Source organism: Hetaerina americana, unplaced genomic scaffold (assembly GCF_022747635.1).
Source record: "Hetaerina americana unplaced genomic scaffold, ioHetAmer1.1.p SCAF_4, whole genome shotgun sequence".
Classification (NCBI taxonomy): domain Eukaryota; kingdom Metazoa; phylum Arthropoda; class Insecta; order Odonata; family Calopterygidae; genus Hetaerina; species Hetaerina americana.
Window position 1 is genome coordinate 40,010,440 of NW_027286985.1, and position 21,874 is coordinate 40,032,313.

At 35.0% G+C, this 21,874-nt stretch overlaps 1 protein-coding gene across 2 annotated transcripts; it reads right to left on the minus strand.

Annotated features, from left to right (window-relative positions):
* Positions 1-690: 690 nt before the first annotated feature.
* LOC139692039 (inner centromere protein-like) lies at positions 691-19,749 on the minus strand. 2 transcript variants are annotated; one of them, XM_071590053.1, is made up of 8 exons: positions 19,117-19,749; positions 18,916-19,038; positions 13,104-14,297; positions 10,091-10,198; positions 6,672-6,850; positions 5,131-5,287; positions 2,457-2,661; positions 691-1,093 (listed from the first exon to the last, which is right to left on the minus strand). In XM_071590053.1, the coding sequence occupies exons 1-8, from the start codon at positions 19,189-19,191 to the stop codon at positions 903-905; spliced, it is 2,232 nt and encodes a 743-aa protein (XP_071446154.1). In that variant the 5' UTR covers positions 19,192-19,749; the 3' UTR covers positions 691-902. The 2 variants fall into 2 exon arrangements, with proteins under 2 accessions (XP_071446154.1, XP_071446153.1); XM_071590052.1 differs by having other exon boundaries at positions 10,076-10,198.
* Between the last annotated feature and the right edge of the window lie 2,125 nt (positions 19,750-21,874).

Genomic DNA, 21,874 nt, shown 5'->3' on the forward strand with positions numbered 1-21,874 from the left:
AATGATAAGCCAACACAGCATGTTCCTTCAAGGGATCACCCACATCATCTATCGAAAGACATTAGTAAACATGATCTCATTCCTATCATAAGCAAAGAGAAGAAAAAAACCACACAAAAAGATGCAAAGTGTGGGCTTCAAGAAGAATTAGGAAAGAGACAAAGTATTTGTGCAGCTCTTGTGATGATCTACTCCACAAAGGAAAACGTTTCATGAAGTATCACACAAAGATGAAATACTATATTTGCAAGTATTGCTTTTAAAGGTTTATTAAAATGCTTCAATTTTTCAGGAAGATATGACGATTTTACTGATGAAATACATGTTCGAAAACTGTAATTTAAAAATCCACCAGAACAGAGGGTTAAAACCTAGTTGTATACCCCAGTATACAATGTGTTAACATAGATTTTCCCTTCTTACTTTATGATAGTGTATTAACCATCTAGTATATATCAACAATTCCACCTTTCTTCTGCAATCTTTCCATATCCTCACACTGTGTCTTCCACCACGCTTCTTTTACTCTCTCCCAATTCTTCATTCTTCTAAGACCAGATTAGAATAGGAACAGGGAATGTTAGGACAGTGCTGAAGAAAGGGAAATTAAACAATTTAAAGCAAGAGATAAATTCAATATAGTAACATTAATTATTAGCACTAAAAGCAAATATGTACAAGTTGAAACATAAAAAAGTTTGAAAGAAGCCAGTGACAGGAATTTAATCACAGCACAAAATATGAAGCTAATCAAATCGTTAAAACAGAATTTCTTTCACCAGCTTATTTCTAAAGTGATAAATAGTACAATATTGGGAATAAATATTTCTAAAAACTCATTTTGGAATGAAGTTAGTTTCTTGCCAATTAGGTTCTTGGATCCCAGCAATTCATTACCAATTTTACTTTTTCATAGGTGGTGTGTGCCATATTGCACTGGAGGTCCTACACTGGAGGCCACGTTTGAGTGTGTTTTTGGAAACCTTAGTGCCAAACAACACTTCAATAGTAAGTGCTCTTGGCTTGGTTTGCCAAAACTCTGCGATCTTTTCAGTAGGGATAAAGCTTTGATAAAAAGCCTCTTGACGAACTTCTGCAAAAAAAAAATATATTTATGAAAAATTTGGTATGAGCAGGAAAACAATCCCATACAAGTATAACTATAGTTAACAATATTTACGGTCTGTTTACTATTGCTACTAAAAGATTTGAAAATGGCTTCCTTAACATTTGAGCATAAAAATAGTGGATTACAAATAGTGAACAGGCTTTTGAAACCTCTGATCTATAATTAAAAACTTCACCACAATTACCACTTAGAAAAAAATATTGAAAATCAAGAAATAAATTATTAATCCATGCATAATTTAAACTATTGCACATTAATATTCTAGCACCTCTTAACCAATAAAGGCTTAAAAGAGTGCCTTTTTAATTGTTGCAATATAGACTATTGAAAGAGAGTTGCTCTTGTAGGTATAAGGCCCATAATTTCTCTGGATTCACTCTAGTAAACTCATAATGTAAACATGTTGTTAATTTGATCATCAACTGGCCCCTTTGCCCACTTATTTTGAAACTTTTAAGATATGGTACACCATTAAATTTTCTCACATTGAAATGTTACTAACATAGGTGAAGGCACATTTACGCTATTCACCTGACACAAAAATATTCTACTTTCCCCTAAGCACACCTCTTTTTTCCTAGGTCAAATGCCTACATGAAATTATATTGGATATACTACACACACATGCAGAATCTCAACCTTAACCAGACCACTGAATTTTTGCCCATTCCTTTGTTGAGAAATGCCAATGGTATACCTAAATTCAGGGATCCCCACTCATGGTGGATGTGTGAGAGCTCATACAGAGTTTGAAATGCACTGATGCCACATATTGCCTCTAAGCGAGTATCACTTTCTCTCTTTAACGTTTTATAGGACAATGGTTTAGGGAGACGAAAAAGAAGTCAAGGTCACTTTGGCAGTGAATCACCATCCCAGTTGGAATGATTTAAAAAAAGATTTTACGATATAGTCACAAACACAAACTATGCCGCTACGTAATAAGGCCATAGTATAATGACAGCGATATCCTAATACCTAGGTATTATGTACTGAATTCCATGGCATGCTGGAAAACCAAGTAATATTTCTTGCAGCATGGCAAGTCTTCAAATATTTGAATTAAGCTTCCAAACAATCTCAAAAATAGAAAAAAAAGTTTAACGATATGTACCATGGAAATAATGTGATGGTTATCGACAAAATTTGTACGCGGCTTCACTTTAAAATAAACTGTTTCATACTCTTCTGTATGTGTGTGTATATATATACCTTTACATATATGCTGTGCAATAAGGTTATTGTATAATGACAGATATCCCCATACCTAGATATAATACATTAAATGCTAAAAAAGTTAAAGCATATCATAATTCATTATTCTTACCTTTGGTCCAAACTGGTATCTTCTTGCGAGGATCGTTTTCCTCCTCACTCGAACAATCCGATTTGTCTACAACACCATAGTCATTTGGATTATCAGGTTGCTTGGGGGAGACTTCTGCCCAATGAGGTGTCATGTTATATCCCTCTGATTCTTCCTCCGGCATCGTGTAAGTGGAATTAAGCTGCATTTCTTTTAAAGCAACAATCTACAATGGAAATTATCATCACATACAAAGACCTGTGCATTTGGTAAATACATACTTTATGGTTTTCAGGGTTGAGTGTCTTTCGCTTACCAATAATTAAGTCCAACTCAAAAATAAAATCTACTCCATATGCAAAAGACTATATCAATGTTTATATGATAATAATTCAAGGACTAAAACTAAAATATACATTTCACAGAGATTGTTGGTTTCAGAAAGAAATCACCACAAATAATCTACAATTTCTCCTGTTGAGGATTACAGGTATCACAAAAATTCCTTTCTATATGTCGAAGTTCCTTTCTTCAGTTTAAGACTACATAGTGGGAAATTGAAAAAAAATGTATGGAGCTGTGATAGGATTCAAACAACTTTCAAAGGATGTAAACAAGGTTATGCGATGTGAGGGCCATTCCAAGTCAATTCATCCACTGTCCATTATGGAACCCACCACCTTGGAGTTGGATGAAATTTATCTTGGAGTTGGTTAAGAATAATTTCAAAAATTTCAGAATAACATACCAATACTTTCAGGGCTTTAATAGTCTACAAATGTTTTAGAAAGACTTAAAAATTTAACGCATTGTTCATAATAACAGCAGGCTGGGTAGACTACAACTATCTCTAGTCATGTGCTATAAAATGAAAATTCCTTTTTTAAATTTGAAAATCAAAATTTATACTTAACAATTCACATATCATGTGCAAGTTAAATATTTATAATCAATCTGGTACATTAATAGGGTCAGAAAGTTAGGTAATAATTCAGCCTGAAAACCAGTTGAAACACATTTGGTTACTTCATAAGAAACAGGCCAGCACCTGGTCTCAATTCATCAGTGAGCATATATGCTTTTCTATTGAAACTAAAAAATGTTTTTAACATGTTTCCTCTCAGCTGAAAGATTGTAATCAGCATTTATTTTTTACTACAGAAAACATTTTTGTGCAATTTGGGTTTAGTATTAATTGACAAGCCAAACCATTCTATTTGCATTACTGGCAACCTGCTTCACTGATTGATCTTTGTTATATTCTGTAATTAATGTCTTACAGCTAAGCTAATCTCTAATAAACTAAGCTAATATCTAATAGGAAACTAAATTATCTTAACAGTTATAATTTTGCATCAAATTCTTGATTCTAACAAAGTAAAAAACTTGAACAAGCTAAATCAATTCTCACTATCACCTAAGGTGTTCTATCACCTACAAGGCAGAACAGATAGCTACCACACCAATGTGTCAGGGGACCATCCACATTTTTTATGGAAAAAAAATTAATTACTTCTGCCCAGGAAATTTATCATCGCACAGGGATTTTGAGGATAAATATCTTTCAACAATTTACAGTACTTTGAAAATTAGCCAACAATTACATTACACAAAATTACAGGTGCGTGGAAAATAAAATTGAAAATTTCTTTTTTTCTTAAAGCTACGTATGTATATTAAGCATAAAGACTTAATTTTTTTTGTTTTCTAGCATATTTTCCTTAATTTCCTTGAATGTACATCTAATATTGTATTACTTCTGAACTTCAGACAGAAATAATTTGTGGACTACAAATATCATTTATTTTAAAAATTTAATGTCTTAATTTAAATAATTAATTGAGAACATTTCCACGTGATCTCCTTAGATTAATGCTTGAACACATACTCAAATATCCAAAAGCACCAACCAGTCTTGGACAAGTGGGTTGTACACTTTAAACAATGTCTTGCATATGAGTTTGATTTCTTGCATCATCTGCTACCATTTACCATTTGTGTAGAATTATCATTAATATATGCAAAGGCAAGTTACTGAACTTTGAAATGTTAGTTGAGACCTGTGACTAATTTAATTTTAACTATGTATCTAATTCAGTCGCATTTCAACCTTGTATTTCTATTAATCGTTACAATTATACTAAAAGATATAAAAATATAAACACTAAGGAAAATGATGATCTTCGAAACAATTAAAATAAGAGTACATACTTCAAATTGCATGTGAATGCAAAGAGAACAAGATTATGATGTAAGGATTTATTTAGCATTTTACAACTTAGCAAGTTGTGCTTCTTCGAGAAGTCTTCTTTACTGCAGGAGCACATTAGACATATGCTATTGATAAAGAATTCATACATGTACAGCTACCTTTCAATTGTCTATGTGCTGATTATCTATGCCATACTTTATTGCCAGTGCCTCAGAATCTTAGAAAAATTACACCCATGAAGATAATAAGTAAATGCTTTGAAAATTTTATTAAAAAATACACATTTTTGAACAATCTTAACTTAGCTGAAAAAGGCTTTTGATCATAAAATCAAAAGTAGTGAGTATTATTTTAATGTTTTCATTTAAAAACTTTTATGCCACCCATCCATTAGCATGGATAATTGATAGTTAACAGTATTTATCAGATTTAAAACTATCAAAACACAGTTTTTCTTTTGTACACTTAAAATTTCTATCTTACCTGCTGAACTGGTGTTTTCTTTTCCTCCACCACTGGTTTCACTTCTTTATTTTTCTTTTTTGTTAGATGCTTGGCCTTCTTAACTTTCTTAGCTTCTGTTTCCTTCTCCTTTTCCTCCCTAGTTCTTTTGACTTTAGACATCTTTTCTTCTCTTTTCCTGTAATTATATTTCACTCATTGGTAATGCAATATTATGTAATCAATTTCACTGACATTATAAAGATAATTCCATTATGCAACATATGTATATTACTTCAAAATTACTAAATACAAAAGAGAATTAGTAGTTAGTCAAATTTCCCAAAGGCTCTGGCCTATCTAACTCTTAAGTGACTGCTAATATGGAAAAGAATCAAGAATAAGAGAAAGATTTCATTTTGGGTTTATCAATGACGATAGAAAACTTGGATCAAGTTATTGCAAGTAATGCAGCACAAAGGAGTAAACTGATAGGATAGGTGTCTTATTGTGTGAAAACCTCCTTATGAAGAAGATGGCAAAAGTAAGTATTGCAGGGGAGGAATTGAAATGTACAATTATAATGAGTAAATAAAACAGGGATGTCATTTATATAGTATTTTTGCACTCAAGCAGTTAAACGTTAACACTAGCATGGAAGTGAAATAGCTCTGATGACACCAGAAAAAAACCACACCAAGATCAAATAAAATATTTGATGGTACAAACACCTTCTGTGGAAGGAAGCAGAATACTGCTGAAGAAGAGGGGAGAGGAGGTGGAGGGGTGAGAGGGATAAGGGATATAATTGGCACGTATGAGGGGGAGGAGAAGACAAAAAAGCTTTCCGGAAATGGAGTGGGGGCAACATTTGAGTACCGAGTGTCAATAAGCTTCAAAAAGTCATAAGTAGACTTATTCAGCGGGTTTGTAGTTTGACTGGAACGTCAGTGGGAGGCAAAAATTGGCATTTGGTAACACTTATTGAATAATTCTTTTTGGTGGGGGATGCGCATTTTGGGACTTGAAGACTGGATGATGGGGAAGAAAACTCTATTTTTTCAAGGAATTAACGAGGCCAAGCTAAAGGGAATGGAGAGCCATAAAATAACTTGGTTAACTTTGGAAGGTAGATATATAGGATGGAGAGATATATCGTGTTAATTAGCAAGTGACCTGAAGTGGCCATGTAAGGTCATGTATGATATTACAGAGAAAAAATATTGATGGAAAACTAATTATTGGAAGGGTTGGTATCAGTGGGCTATGATAAAAAATTACAAATGCATGCATAAATAAAAACGGGAAAGAGATGACAGGCAAAATTCAAGGAAGACAGTGAAAGCCAACCGAGGAAATATTGCAGCCTGTTGGAAAACACTACATGGGTAAGGAAAAAGGAAGGAGTTCAAGCTACTCACCAAAAGCAATAACTTACTTTAATTACCAACTTCGCATGTGCCTAGTGTTTCCTAGGCAACTATATGTAGCTAAGCATGCAGACTTGAAATGATTGAATAGCCAGCCATTGAATGCTATAAGCGAGTACAGAAAGGAATATAGAATAATTAAGAGAAGATTACTTTTTTGTGGCTTCTGTGCGTTTCCTTAACAACTCTTCCTTTCTTTTAATAGCCTCCATCTCCTTTTCCTGCTGCCTCTTAAGTTCAGCTTCTTTACTTTCAGATTCTACAAACTTCTGTTGTTGTACCAATATGGCAGTATTCTTTGGAATAGTACCAGTTTGTTTTGCTTTAGGATTCTGAAAAAAATATGTATCTTGATTAGAACTAGAAGTGATTTCAAGGATAGACAATATTCATGTTTTAAAGGCTGTTTACATTGCTTACTGTCCACAATATGCATTTTAGAAGCCCAGAAAAGCCAGGGTAGTTATAAAGACTGCTGGACTACACCAGATGGTATGATCAATACAATAGATAACATATAGAATAATATTCCAATGACAATGGCAAACGAGGTCAAATCTTAGCTAGATGGTGAACAGCAAGTGAAAACCATCCACATCTAATAGTTGACTACTGTTGTCAACAATCCCTGAAAAGAATCTCATGCTGCCAGCCTTATACCTAAATATTCAGTGTGTCAGAAATAACCAAACAGACAAAGGCATGAACTCAAATACATAAAAGATTGTTCATGAAATTATATAAGACAATGATTATCAGCCAATCTTTTCACCATCTTTTTGAGAGATGGTTCAGGCTGATACTTTGGGATATTCATTTGTAAAGCACCAAGAAAAAATTGATGGTTTCCGGCGTAACTTTATGGAATCGATTCATATTGGAAATGAAAAATGGTAACTTTGTTCCACAGAAATTTATTACGATACGACCCGGGTTTCAACCTTCAATGTAATCCTGAAGATGAAGTCAAACGTCGAAACCCGGGTCGCATGGCAATAAATTTCTGTGGAATCACAAAGTTACTATTTTTAATTACCAAGAAAAAAAATCAAAAAACATTTCCACCGGAAAGGATGGTGAAAAAGCACAAAGAAAGAATCAAAGACATTGGGTTTCCACAGGAATGCGAAGTCTGATTTTATTTTTCTTCATGCTTTTTCACCATCCTTAGGCACTAGTTGCTTGGGCACGGAGATAATTATGTTAATCCTTGAAACATTATTCCTGTTCGTCCTGTGATTTTTTAGCCAGTCCTTAAGATGCTCCTGAAGCTTTGGATATTTAAGAGCATTCGAATGTACCTGTACAGTTTATTTACTCTTTAGAGTTCATCAGGAAATACAATGTACCCAAGTACAAACCCAGAGACAGTTTTGTTCTCATATTTGAGATTTTATTTAGGGAGACTTACAAGTAAATATTAAAACTCTATTGCTTACTACTCCCTCAAAACAGTTATTTTAACAAAATTGTCAACATAGGTAATCATATCCTTTGCCTAACACGAGAAAATTACTTATCAAGTTTTTTCCAGCGAATTGTCATGAGTGAAATAGGCCTAAGTTACATCCGCATGGCCTCAGCACATAAGACACAATCTGAATTTAGAGTACCTCTAAGAGCACAAAATGTTCATCTTATTGGCCAGAAAATATGGTACTTAACATGGAAGCAACTTAAACATGATAATAGCTTAAAAAAATTTTGAAAATGTTCAGGTTTAATTTTAATATATAACTACATGAACTATTCTGCAACATTAAAATCATAAATTCCCGCAACTCAAATGAAAGCAAAAATTAATTTATATTCATGTCATTTTTTTATCTGATTAGGCACACTTGATTCTCTTTTTCCTGGTTTAACTTCTCCCCGGAAGCTAGATGGTGAGTATTTTCCCATCAGCCCACATTATGGCTACAACGTTGATGTCACCACAGTCACTTATATTAATTTGTTTTTTTTATCCGAGTTCTTACAAATGGGTATGAAGACTACCATAAGTATGTGCCTCTGCCTTCTGGGTCTTTGTCATTAGGCATTTGGAAATAATAATGAGGTTTATTTTCTGACACCTGAATTTTCTCCGCAGAGAGATCACCCTGTTTATTCCCAGCACTTTTCAATGCCTGCACAGAAATTCATACACTCATCAGATATGTCCACCTGCAGATTGCTTAAAGCCGGTAACTTACTGCACACAATATGTAGTGTTCAACTAGGTCTGCAAAAGCCCATTAGGGTAAGTAAAATTTTGATTTTCATGACAGTAATGAATACAAGAGCTATACAAAAATACTTGGGAAGTAATTAGAGCATTCACCTACTGAGTTCTAGCTCAGCTCAGTAGGTGAGAATTCACCTACCGAGTTCTATCCTCACATGGTACATTAGGACAGCTCTATTAAACATCCAATCACCCTAAAGCAGCAGCACATTGTCCAATGAATCCATAGCAGAGTTGGTTCTTTTGAGAAAATTTATTGAAATAGCATCACATATTGGAACACCATGGACAAGGTATCAGGCATTGATTGACCTGTTTTTAGATGATTCATTACCCAAATAACCACAATGAACACCTTCACATAGACACTTGGAAACAAATTGTACAACTGTGTCTTAATTAACACAAGTCACAAAGGAAAGAGTGTTAGCATCTAACATTCATAAAATAAAATATTAATTTAACGTACAGAATTCAAAGGTAAAGACTATTGGGAAGTGCTGTACAACACTGGGAACTGATTAAGAACTTAGAGAGTTACTCTCTCAACTAGTCAATGAAGAATTGTGTGGATACGTGAAAGCAATCTCAACAGTGTGTTGTGCACAAAAACATTCTTTTATTTTGAAAGGTGCACCTACCTAGTCAACAAAAAATGCATAGTGTGAAACAGGCTTAAGAGTGTAACATGTACTTGAGTTCTCAATTCCCCAATTTGAGGATGTCTAGGGTAAAAAATCCCATGTTTCACAAGATCTACTTTTTTGTTGCATGTGTATGAAGAAATAATAATTATCTAGGAAGTGTTTGACATTACTCACAATAATATACTAGAGGATTTTGCTAGAGGGATATAAACAATATGCAATTTTTGTGGCCCTTTTCATTTCAGCTTTTATCAATGGAGTGACATGGGTGATTTTTCTGTCTTTCACTGCCTTACCTAGTGACAAAAACTTGTTATACTTTCATATAGCAAAATTTATGATACCAACTTTCAGTACTTGCTTAATAAGCTTGAATTTTTCAGATCCACGGGATTCGTCATCAGTTGTTTAAGTGACTCCTAACAATCTAAGATTGAGTCATTCAATAGGCTCACTTAGCACTGCTACGTGAATTTTACAACCATTAGTGCCAAGTTTATGGTGAAGTTTAACCTTATCAAAAATAACTCAAGAGCTCAAGATGTTGCTTAAATACAGAAAATGGATCTGATATTCTATAGCCAACTTGTATGAATGCTTGCACTTCAAAAAGGTATGGCATAGCATACATACAAAAAATTTCGTATATATAAGCACTGTGAAAAAGTAATAGTATAACTTACCAAAGCAAGACACACCTCTGATGAAGCTTTATGAACTCTTCTGCTACGCAAGGCTTTGTAGGATCCCGGAACTTCTGGTGCACATTTTGATAATTTTGAGGCCTTTCTTTTAGGGGTGCAGGTCTGAAATAAACCATAGATTTGTCATTATTATTAACATTTCAAGGCTAATAGGCCTTTGTATGAATTATAGAACTGTCATCTATCCATTTCCATATGTTCTATTCCTCACATCTATATGAACTGAACACAGCATACTTGTCTCAAAATCCATTACGCTAGGTAAACAATGTGTAAACAGGCTTTTATTTTGTGCAGAAGTGAAATGGAAAGTGGTAAAAAATAAACAATTATATCATTAAAAAATATTCACACAAACACATACTTGAATTAATACAACCAATTTTAAAAAGTAGCCATCATTAGGAATAAAAAGTGGAATATTTCATAGCTTGAGCATACCAAAAGGCAGGGAGAAATTAGATCTAAATTTTACACACAACCTATCTCCAAACATAACAAAAATATGGGCGCCAAAAGCATGGCAACCCTCAATCAAATAAATTGGATGGTACATTACTTATTAACATACATGATTTTACTTACAGAACCAGAGTTTGCACTGAAGCATAATTTAGTTGTGGTTTAGTAAGATCATTCTTGGAAGCTATTCTTTTGGACTTTAATAATGTGCCTTGCAGCAGAATCCCCCTGCATCATATTAACATAGCTAATCATTGAACAGAGAATTGGTAGATGAGAAGAAACATTCACTTTATTTGCTACACATTGGTAAACACACGATGGAAACAAATTCCTTCAAATTTACTCAATTTTTTACGCAATTTAAATATTAAGTAAATATTCATCAGGTTATATAGAACCTCTTAATAAAAAACTCATAAAATAACAAACAAATACACTAGATTTTAAAGACACTAGTCTATAGACGTGACCCCCCACAACTTAGGTCTTACATAGCCAACCTCCACCCATCAGTATTTCATCACATTTATCTCAACTCGTCCATCATTCTGATTCTTAAAAAACTGTCATTCAATATTGTTGACTATTGAGCTCAGTATAACGACCTATACATGACAATTAAAAAATTATCAATTCCCTGTTTATGGAGAAAGGTTAGGGTGCATCCTCCCAATAACAACAGTATCAAACAAGTAGACCATTTTAATTAGGATATAGCAGTAGGTATGGGTATATCCATATTAATAAACAAATAAACTGCATAAACAATATTAAGAGCTGTACTGATTTGTTTTCTGTGAACCTGGATTCTCAGATAGAAACAGATTTATTCACAAGTAATCCAGCCCAGGAACTATGTTGCAAAACAAATATTCATGTCAAATTCATTTCATTTTAATAACATTTATTCGATTTTTTCATCCTAAAACTTTGTGAAAATCCATCATCATTGAAGTGAAAATACTAATGTATTTTTCAGTACCAAGACACCGAAAAAAATTGACAGGAACATTAGTACTTTTACTTCAGTTCAATAACATTAATGTAGTTACCCACTATGATGATTATTAACTTTATTAAAAAATGAAATCATAGACAACGGTTTGATGCTTAAACACCTCTTTTTTAATAGAAACATGATGGATAGGAACAACATTAATAAAACCTCAGCCCAAAGAGTAAAGTTGGTTCTGGCCGAAACAGTGAAAAGGTCTGACACAACAGAGTGAATATTACCAAAAAAGGCACATTCAATATTTTTGATTTGGAAGAATATTGGCATAATGGGTACTTTGGGAAAAATGACAACTCTTGACTTCCACTCTATAAAGAGTGAAAGTTATGGGCGATTCTATGTTGAATGCCAATACAGGGTGTGGCAACATAACTACCTTTTTTGAAAGAATTTTGCATTTGAAAAAAGGAAGTTATACTGCCGCACCCTGTATGGAGGCAACTCCGACTTGAGTCCCTGGCACTTCGCCCTCTTGACTCATTGTGCCAACCCATGTTTAACCTTCCTGCCATATTCAGAGAGAGGAGGGAGCAACACAGTCAAGATATGCAGACCAACCATCCAATATCTGTCCAGACCCAGCATTGCTTCACTTGGTGATCCAAAGGAATTCTGTGCGTAAAAGTGGCTAGGCCCTGGCTCACATTGGGGGTAATTCATTGCAGAGACATACAGTACAATTATTGAACAGCACTGAGTTTTACGTGGAGAACACTGCTATGTGGTCTTGAAACCTGGCCTTTGACAAAAGTGAATATTGGAGGTTTTCAAAGTATAAATATGAAACAATTTTTAAAAATGAATTCAGTTCAGAGGAAGACATATGGTACAGTGAGAGAAGAAGCAAAGTAGTAGACTGAATTGGAATAGGCTGAAGCAGTATATAGAGGATATACTGCGCGGTGGTTGGATAATGAAGGCAAAACGCTGTGTAAGGTGGAAAGAAAATGAAGAGAATACGTAATTAGGACAGCAATGAGATTTGAATAACTGAAGAATGAAAAGATATTGGCAAATAATGTGCAGGAATGCTTTCAATCCCATAAAGTTTTGTCCGTTATTTTAGGAATCGACGATCTTATCAGGAAGAATTACTTATCCTTGAGGTATTTTTAAGAAGTTTACTCGTACTGACAACATTACAACCTGTATTTATTTTTTGTACCCTTCTCCGCTTATTTTACAATCTTTAAACATTTGCAGTGCATGCAGCTTCCCAGACCTACACTGAGGTTTATCCCATTAAATGTTCCAAGAGATATTCACAATGGCAAAATTTCAACTGTTGTTTGAAATCAGAGACCATTAGTCATTATCATCTGGTACCTCATGATGACGCTTGAGCATTGAAACCGGTTGTACGCTAATAAAGGACAGTGGAAAGTTACTTTGTATTCTTAATTTTATTAAAATGAATTTCCACAAGGTTGAGCCCGGAACTATTGAATATGCTTCCATAAACTACCAAATATGATATCTACTGAAACTATAAATTATGAAGCAGTTTAAATTGTCATGCGTACTCACAGAAGCTGAAATGGATTCAGACTTGGTTTCTGGAGTCTTGTCTTCTTCATCGGTCATCCATTCATCATCTGCTTCATCCTCATCACCTTTTATTTCTTCATCTGCACTTAAATGGAAAGTGAGGTTATTCTGGTCTTCTTTGGGTTTCTTACCACTAAATGATTCAGCAGGAGTGTTGGATGTTTTTAAAAGCTCCTCTACCATACCATCCATTTCATCTACTTCCATTGCACTCACATCCTCCTCCTCTTCTTCTTTAATGATGACTGAACTAACTCTTTTATCACTAAGTTTCATTTTACCTTTCACTAATGGAGTATGTGCTCTTGTTAGTACTTTATCTTCTGACGAAACAACGCTTGTTCTAACAACTTCGCTAGAAACCACATCATTGTTACGGCCTTCACCAGGCAACACACCTTTTTGAACTGTTTCTTTACCCTTGCTTTTGGTTTCTGTAGGCTCAGTGAGATGTGAGGACAGCCCCTCAAACGCCTCAACACGTTCCTTCACGGTGCTTTTGCCATATGGGCTAAATAATAAATTCTGCTTCTGCTTTTTCTTAATCAACACGGAGTCCGTTGGGACTGGAGATTTGAGGTGATCTACAGATTCTCCAGAGCCTAGATTTGTGGATTCCTTTACAGCAGTTGACCTTGTTTTCCTTGTGGTCTCTTTGGTGTGTTCTGGTGGTATGGTAGGTTCTTTCCCCACAAAAACCGATGAATTGCACTGAAATGAGGTCTCAACTTCAGCACGAGAACTGACACGGGTATTAGCAAGAGCAGTAGAGCGGGTGCTGGCACGAGTACTTGCTCGAGTGCTTGCAAAGACACTCACACGCCTGCTGACACGGGTTCCCCTTCTAGATGCCCTTGGAGCTGATTCTTTCACTTTCTTGGTGCCACGGCGACTCTTCTTTGATTCAGTACTGAAGGATGAATCAGAGTCAACATTGATAGTTACGTCACTTTGACATAACACAGGAGATAATGCCTGGGCTGTTGATCTGGTGGCCCTACTTCTTGCTGGTTTAACAGTCTTGCACACATTCTCAACATGAATGCCAGTCATTCTAGATGACCGGGTAGATCCACTACTTAGAGATGAATTTATTTCTTCCTGTAAATCTCTATTTTTCCGCTTCCTTACGCGCATAGGTCTTTCTTTAGGAGCTGGCATTAAAAAATTTTCCTTACCTGTGGAAAAAGAATGAAAAGTATATAGTAAATTAATAGCACGGAGTCAAAAGATCCTTTTGCTTCTACATGTAAATGACAAAAGATTACCACACTAACTAAAATGAGAGCTCTATGACAAGTTAACAATAAGGTTAAAACAGCAAAATGCAATGTTTAAAAAAAGAGGCTATAAAATTAGTGAGCATTTTCACCTTGCTCTAAAAAATTTTGAATAATCATCTCTGTTCAGTATTTCTATTTTTGAGGGACTACTTCGAAACTTCTACTTTCAGCCAAACGTAAAAGTAAATTCTCAAAGGAAAAGTACCTGAAGTGGTCACCAAGGCCTTTTTTAGTATATCTATAGGTTTGTAGATCCCCAAATACTTAGCATTTCATTTTTGTCTCAAATGCTACACCAACTAAACATTTTTCTCTTATAATTAATTTTCGATACATTAAATATGTCTTACCAAACCTACTTATAATTACAAGCATAATTAATTTTCGCCATTATTAATAATGGCGGGAATTATCCTTAATGCCAACTGTTAATTTCAGTCTATACTAAAAAATTAACCAAAATAGAAAACATTACACGTTATTTAAATAATTGTCAATAAACAAAACATCCAGGATAACAAATATAATCAATTTTCATGATGATGGTGAAGTAACATTTCAGACATGAGCTATGAAATATTAGAAGGACTCATCAGGCCATGAAAACTTACATAATAGTTTAGTTAATAAAATTACAATGATGACTTTATTTGCTTACATCATCAATGTAGATTTCATTAATATTTTGTACATAAAAATGATTCAACAGAGCACCCTTTCTGAAATTATTAATACGCTAATTTAACAATTTAGTTTCATTAGCTAAAGGAGTTTCTAGGACCTCTTTCAATTTTGTTTGTCAGTGACTTGCCAATATATCTGGATAGTAGTACGCCAGTGTTATATGCTGATGATTCCTTATGCATGGTAAATTGTGACAATAACCAACCATATAACCATGGCAAACTTCCCAGTACAAGATGCACTGAACTGGAGCAAATAAAATGGCCTAATTATCAACTACTGCCCATTGATATATATGATGTTTCACAACAAATGATCACTGCAAAATTCCATGAATCAAATGAGCGAAGCCTGAGCCAAGTTCCTTGCAATATCTATACAAGGTGTGATCAAAAAAAGAAGATTGATTTTATAACTTGTTTATTTCGATGCATACAGCTTAATCGAACTTGTCGCTCTCAAAGTACATGCCTTGGCTGACCACATGCACCTTTGCCAACAATTCTTCCAGCTCTCGAACTCTGCCTGGTAAGCCGCCAAAGGGATCCTCTTCAGGTCCGCCGTACAATTAGTTTCAATGTCTGCAATATACTCAAACTGGTGCCCTTTCAAGGTTGATTTTAACTTTGGAAACAAAAAAAAGTCTGATGGAGCCACGTCTGGAGAGTAGGGTGGCTGTGGGATCACGGAAGTTCCGGTTCTGGCGAAAAAGGCTCTCACGATCAGTGCCGGGTGAGCCAGCACGTTATCATGGTGGAAATGCCTTGCATTGTTTCTCTGCAAAACCTCTCGTTTTAGTCGTCAGATGTGTTGCTAGATGGTGCACTGTCTCTCGTTTTGATCTGTTGAACGGTTTGCGCAGAATAAAATCAGTCTGGTCTTTTTTTGATCACACCTTGATTGTAAGGATTTAGACTGGAAAATCTATGCAGATAATGCATCCAGCACAGGATCCACAGGAATTATTGCCATACACATACCAAATTTTTCATTGCACGAATCAAAATCCTGCAACCATTAACACAGCCATTAACCCTAAGGTCTGTCTGATAGGCCAGGGTAGAGCTTACCCAATACTACTCCAATGGCATGTGAAATTCACACATCAGGGTAGTTGGGTCAGTTCCTAACCCTGTGCCACCAACAGATTCCTGTGAAATCTTGGAACCCAAAAAAATCGCACAACTTGGCTGAAGCTGAGGGTGCCAAGAGTTATGCTCAGAAATTGAACCTGGGTCCTCCAGTCAGTAGCATAATGCTCTACCCTTGGATTACCATCCTTACCCTTTCAATCCTGCATTAATCTCAAATTCATTCACATTAAAAAATGGTATTTTTTCAGGAGGCAAAACCTGCAAGGCCTTCAGCCAACAAAAGCTGCGATTCAGGCTAACTACCACACTTTAGGAAATTAACTATTCCAATCTTTAGGTTCCCTTATTCCTCCTACCCATACATTCCATCCCGCTCATTCTTCATCCATGAAAAGCCATCCTTATTTTCTCCTAATTTAAAACATCACCACAAATATAATCAACAAGAGAGGTGAGTACACGTTATGTAAACCATATATTGCCAAGAAGCCCACCATCATGATACCCCTTACCTTTATAATAAGATCCTACAAAATATCAAGCACCAAGGCATTAAAAATAAAACAAATTCCAAAAAAAAGAGGGATTCTATTCAAACCAAGACTTTTTGGAGAGAGATTAAACTTTTCCCAACTTGCTTTTAATGGTACTGTTTTTATTTCCTACATTCCAATGCATTTTTATCTTTATTTGTTCTCATGATTTACCTTTATAATTGGTCTATCGGTAGTAATTCATCAGATGAAAGAGATAACATATTTCTCCGCAGAATTAATGTGTGGAAAATTATTTCTACAAAGAAGTAAATTCTCCCTTTCATCTGATGGATATAAAAAACTTTCACAAAGAGACATTTGACCCCGTACAGCTTATATTTATCATATTTACATGATTAAATATTTTAGTATAGATATCCTGAGAATGAAATTTGTCATGTTGATTCAACATATAGTAACAAGAGATGACCATATTCACTGAAATGGATGTATTGGGACAAGTTAGCAATGACGTTCACACAGCAAAATGGAATATCTAAAAAAAGAAGGCATTAATATTGGCAGGCCTTTCCCTTATCTGCTCACCAATCAAGCCAGTTAAATAGCTATTATAAAAATAATATGAAGGAAATAAGAAAGGAGGCATGGGGCACCATCTGATCTTTTTTGCAATTTTGTATTTTTAGTTAATGCTCATTTATTTATCTTTTATTCAATCACTTAGTCAAACTCATCCTTCCTACATGCACTACCAAATGCTGCAAATGACCACAGCTATCAGCATCCTCCCCTAAAACTACCACTACATTTTCATGAAGTCCTGAAGATAATTGAAATGCCTCTATTACTTAGACATAGGTAAAATATTGGCATTAGGCTCAGCAAACAAAATCTATTTGAATTTGTCATGCTAATAAAGAATGATTTCCATGTTTCATTACTAATCACCAGGAACTGTCTCAAGAGATGTCAAGGAAAGTAGCATTAACTCTCGAGATTGCATTAATTCTTAAAATATTTTATAACCTTTTACCAAACACCATGCAAAGAGTACTCATCTGATGCAGAGCAAAAGTTACTTGGCAGTGTATGCAAACAACTGAGGATATGGTCCCACTGAATTTATTATGGTTTCTGGTGCAACGATAAATTATTCTTTAAAACACAAGTGAATGCAGGGGTATTTGCCATTAACACTAAATAATAATACTTAGACCAACACGGTCAAAGTAGTAGGGACTTAAGGAGAAGAATTGCGCTAGGCAAAGAGGCTTCCACAAGGAGGAGGGAGTTGATGACAGGGACGTTGAGTAAGGATATTAAGAAAAGACTCATAAAAACTTTGATATGGAGATACTCAGAGCTGAAGAGGGACCTGATGTAAAGTAGGATGTTGTGTTTTGCTGGTGGGGTCACAAATTGTTGAATTAGTAATTTTGTCCATCCAAAAACCTACCTTAACCGGTATATTACCCAATAATAATAATAATACTTAACAGGCTACACATGTTACTCCACAACCTATGAAAATTACATGATGTTTTCAATATTAAAAAGTTAGTACAAGAAATAAAACTTATGAAAATAATTGCTTGCATGCTCTTTTCTTTCTTTAATTTACTTTACCACCCCATGGGAGTAACAACATTGTTCAAAAGGGCCTTCAATGGGGAAACAACCCCATCATAGCATTATAAACGTTTCTCCTTATATTTATACTGAGAGTCATAAGGCTGTAGGCAACACCAATATTGCCAACATTAACCACAGATGGATATTTCTGCATCTAAAAGGAGTCTCGCGGATGTGAATAATAATGCAAACGAAGAGGTGAGAACGAACATAAACTGAGTTTATAAGAAAAGACGGTCACCATGAGTGATAAAAATTGGCCCCAGATAATACTTAAGATCTTTATTTTGGATTCCTATTAATTCAAATATTATTCCTATTAATAAGCAAATGAAATGAAGCTGTCTTCCAGTCATCATGATACATAGTCTACCAATGAAGAGGATTTTGGACGGTTCATAAAAATAATTATGCACTCTCATAATATTCAAAAGCTATTTGTTAAATTCCAAGCAACTGCGGGATATGCTGTGACAGTTTGCTTCACAGCATTGTTATCTTTGGCTGATCTATATTGATGACCCCTCATCATTCCCTTAATTGTTGTCAGAAGCAAATACACTATCTCCGCCATATCACAGGCAGGAAAATCAAACGATACCTTACCTTCGACACAAGATTTTTTCTTCGAAGCTATCCCATTAGTAACCGTGTACTTCAAAGTAGCATTGCCCTCTTTCATCGACTCATATCTGTTACTTAGTTCACGAAGTGCATCTAAGTCCTGTAATAATGGAGAACAATTAGCGTGATGCCGAATGGTATGGACATATACGGATGGAATGGTAAAACAGGCACATACCTTTGCATCTTCCAACACGCATTTGAAAGCCTCCTGCAATGGTGGCTCAGAGATCAACTTATAGAATACCTCCATCTCGGCTTTTTACAGTCAAAAAGTATATTTTGAAAACGAAGCTGTGATAAAAAACATGTAGGCAAAGCACCAAACTGTATCAACAGTTACACGAATACTGCTGTGGAAATTGTCCTACATGCACCTATGCGAAATCACTATACCACAATATTAAAGAAATGCTATACGCAGAGAAATGGTATTTGGCCGTCTTATTTACTTCGCGCTATCAACTATCCCAGCACGTGTTAACTAGTTGTTCATCAGTATTTTGGTGAAGACACTTAGAACTGATTCAAATTACAAACGAATTAAACTCTCCTTCAACGTAAACGTATAATTCTTCCCGAGGGTTAAAGGAACTAACCCTTTTCAAAACACACCGCCCCTAATCTCGTTCACATAATGTTACAAAGTCGCATACAATCATAAGACCACTTCTTCCGTTGAGACGGTTCTGAACAGATACGACAATTCCTCCACCGCCTGTTTCTTGAAGTTTGAAACGTGTTCCGCTCTTCCTATTGGCCGAAAACCTAACCTGTATATTAGCGACGCGTATAGGCATTCATGGTAGTCAGCTTCCGTTAGGCAAATGAAATATTAGAGGGAAAACCACGGAAACAATTATATGCACTGATAATTACGAAATCCTTAAGTTTTAAAAGTGAATGAATTAGATATAGAACTCAATTCACACGGTTTTTTAAACAAATAGTGTAAGATACCAATCACCACAGGTTAGAATCTTTAAGTGTTTAATAGGGATTTATTTATTATTATTATCGGGAATAAACCTTTTTACAGATTGAAATACAAAAGCATGTATTCATTCAATAATTATAAAGAACATTATTTATATCTTAAAAATAACTATTCCTTTTTCTATATGTATCAACTGAGAACAAGCAGCTTGCCAACTCAGCCTACAAGTAAATGTCTTGTCCAATTTTGAATTTTTCTTCCGGCTAGACTTAAGAGTTTAAACATTTATGATTGAATAACAATAAGAGAAAGCAAAACTCCTTACAACTCAGCAAAAAATATCCCACCTCTTGCTTTGAGACCAAAAATTCTTCTCCCCCTTCCCCATATGTGACTACTCTAATGTACCCAACCATTCAAACAGTCTTTAATCCAACCCAGGAGATTTTCATCTATGCCATATACTTCTAGCTTTGTTAGTAGTTTACCACGAGGTACTTTGTCGAAGGCTTTCTTAAAATCTAGAAAAACCGCGTTCACAGGAACATTACTCTCTCTCGAAATAAAAATATCATGAACAAAGAGTGCAAATTGTCCCTCGCAGGATCTACCCTTTCGGAAACCCAGCTGATATTTCATTTACAACTCCTAACTATCGAGGTGTCTCACGATCGAACTAACATCTATATGTCCCATAACTGTGCATGAAATTGATGTGAGGGAAACAGGTCCGTACATGTTCGGTTCCTCCTCGGCTCTCTTTTAAAAATTGATGTTAGATCCGCCGTTTTCCAATCTCTTAGAACCTTGTGATTTACTATCAAATTCTTAAATATTACTTCTAAATATGGTGACATTTCCGATGGCAGTTTCTTAAATATACGAGCGGGTATTTTCGCGGGCCAGAAGGATTTATTAGGTGGAATATTTTTAAGCAAAATTTCATTTCCATTATAAGGGATTTCAATTTTGGGCATCGGTTGGCCGGCACGATTTGATAAGATATCTGAGACATTGGTGAAGACGCTTTGAAAGAAGGAATTTAATATGTTAGCCTTTTCCAAACTTCTGGTTACTCTTTCGGCATTTTTGAATGAATGAACTGTTCACTTATTTCTCTGGATTAGAATAGGCTTCCTAAAAAGCATGAAGGTAAGTGAAAGTCCGGGAGAAATGACAAAAGATAGCACGGTCAGTTAGAAAGGAAGTTCTCTCGAGATGTTAATGACTGCTTAAAACCTACCCGTGAATGAATATAAGGCATACGATTGCCCATTTGTAAATCCTTAAATTAAAAAAAAAACATTTGAAGCTCAGATAAAGGCAACTCCCTTATAAACTTAGATGATGACATTTACAGTGTAAACGTCTGAATAAATTAAAAATCCTGGTCCCGCAACACATGCAAAAACCCTTAATGAAATACGCAATCCCGAACCTTAAATTCCTTTCCTAACCAAAAAAATTCAACTTTTCCCAAAGCATTTGGAGTCCATTTGTTTCGAAATTCTACTTTCTTCTAAAAATTTTTAAATCTCAAATTTCGCCTATCTGTTATAATTAATTGGCTGAATACTTCCTCACTCACTGACTAATTTCAGGATTATGGTAGGGTCAAGATGATTGGCACCATTTATGCTGATGGAACCCAGCTGCTCGTAAAGAGTGTAAATTATGGCTTCTCAAATTACCCTGTCGTGTTATTAGTTGAAATAACTTAAATCAACGTACTTATCCTATGAAACCAAGTTGAATAATTACATCACAAAGCAAGTTTTAAAAACTTATTGTGGGAAGGGGATACAATAATGGTTCAAAAGCATTAATGATTTGCTGATTAATATTACTCAAAATTTGGAAGCTACCAACACTTGAATAGCGACTAAAATTTAGGAATTTGAAACTTGAATGTAACCGTAAACCATACATCACGCCGTTGTCATTGTATATTTTGCCATTCATTGATTTTCAACAGCTGCTAACACATGATATTGCAATT

Coding starts and splice junctions, on each gene's coding strand:
- LOC139692039 (XM_071590052.1), bottom strand. CDS start 19,191: ATGGAGGTATTCTATAAGTTGATCTCTGAGCCACCATTGCAGGAGGCT. Junction 14,298..18,915: donor AATCTTGTGTCGAAGGTAAG/GTATCGTTTGAT, acceptor TCCACAGGTAAG/GAAAATTTTTTAATGCCAGC. Junction 5,288..6,671: donor CGCACAGAAGCCACAAAAAA/GTAATCTTCTCT, acceptor ATATAATTACAG/GAAAAGAGAAGAAAAGATGT.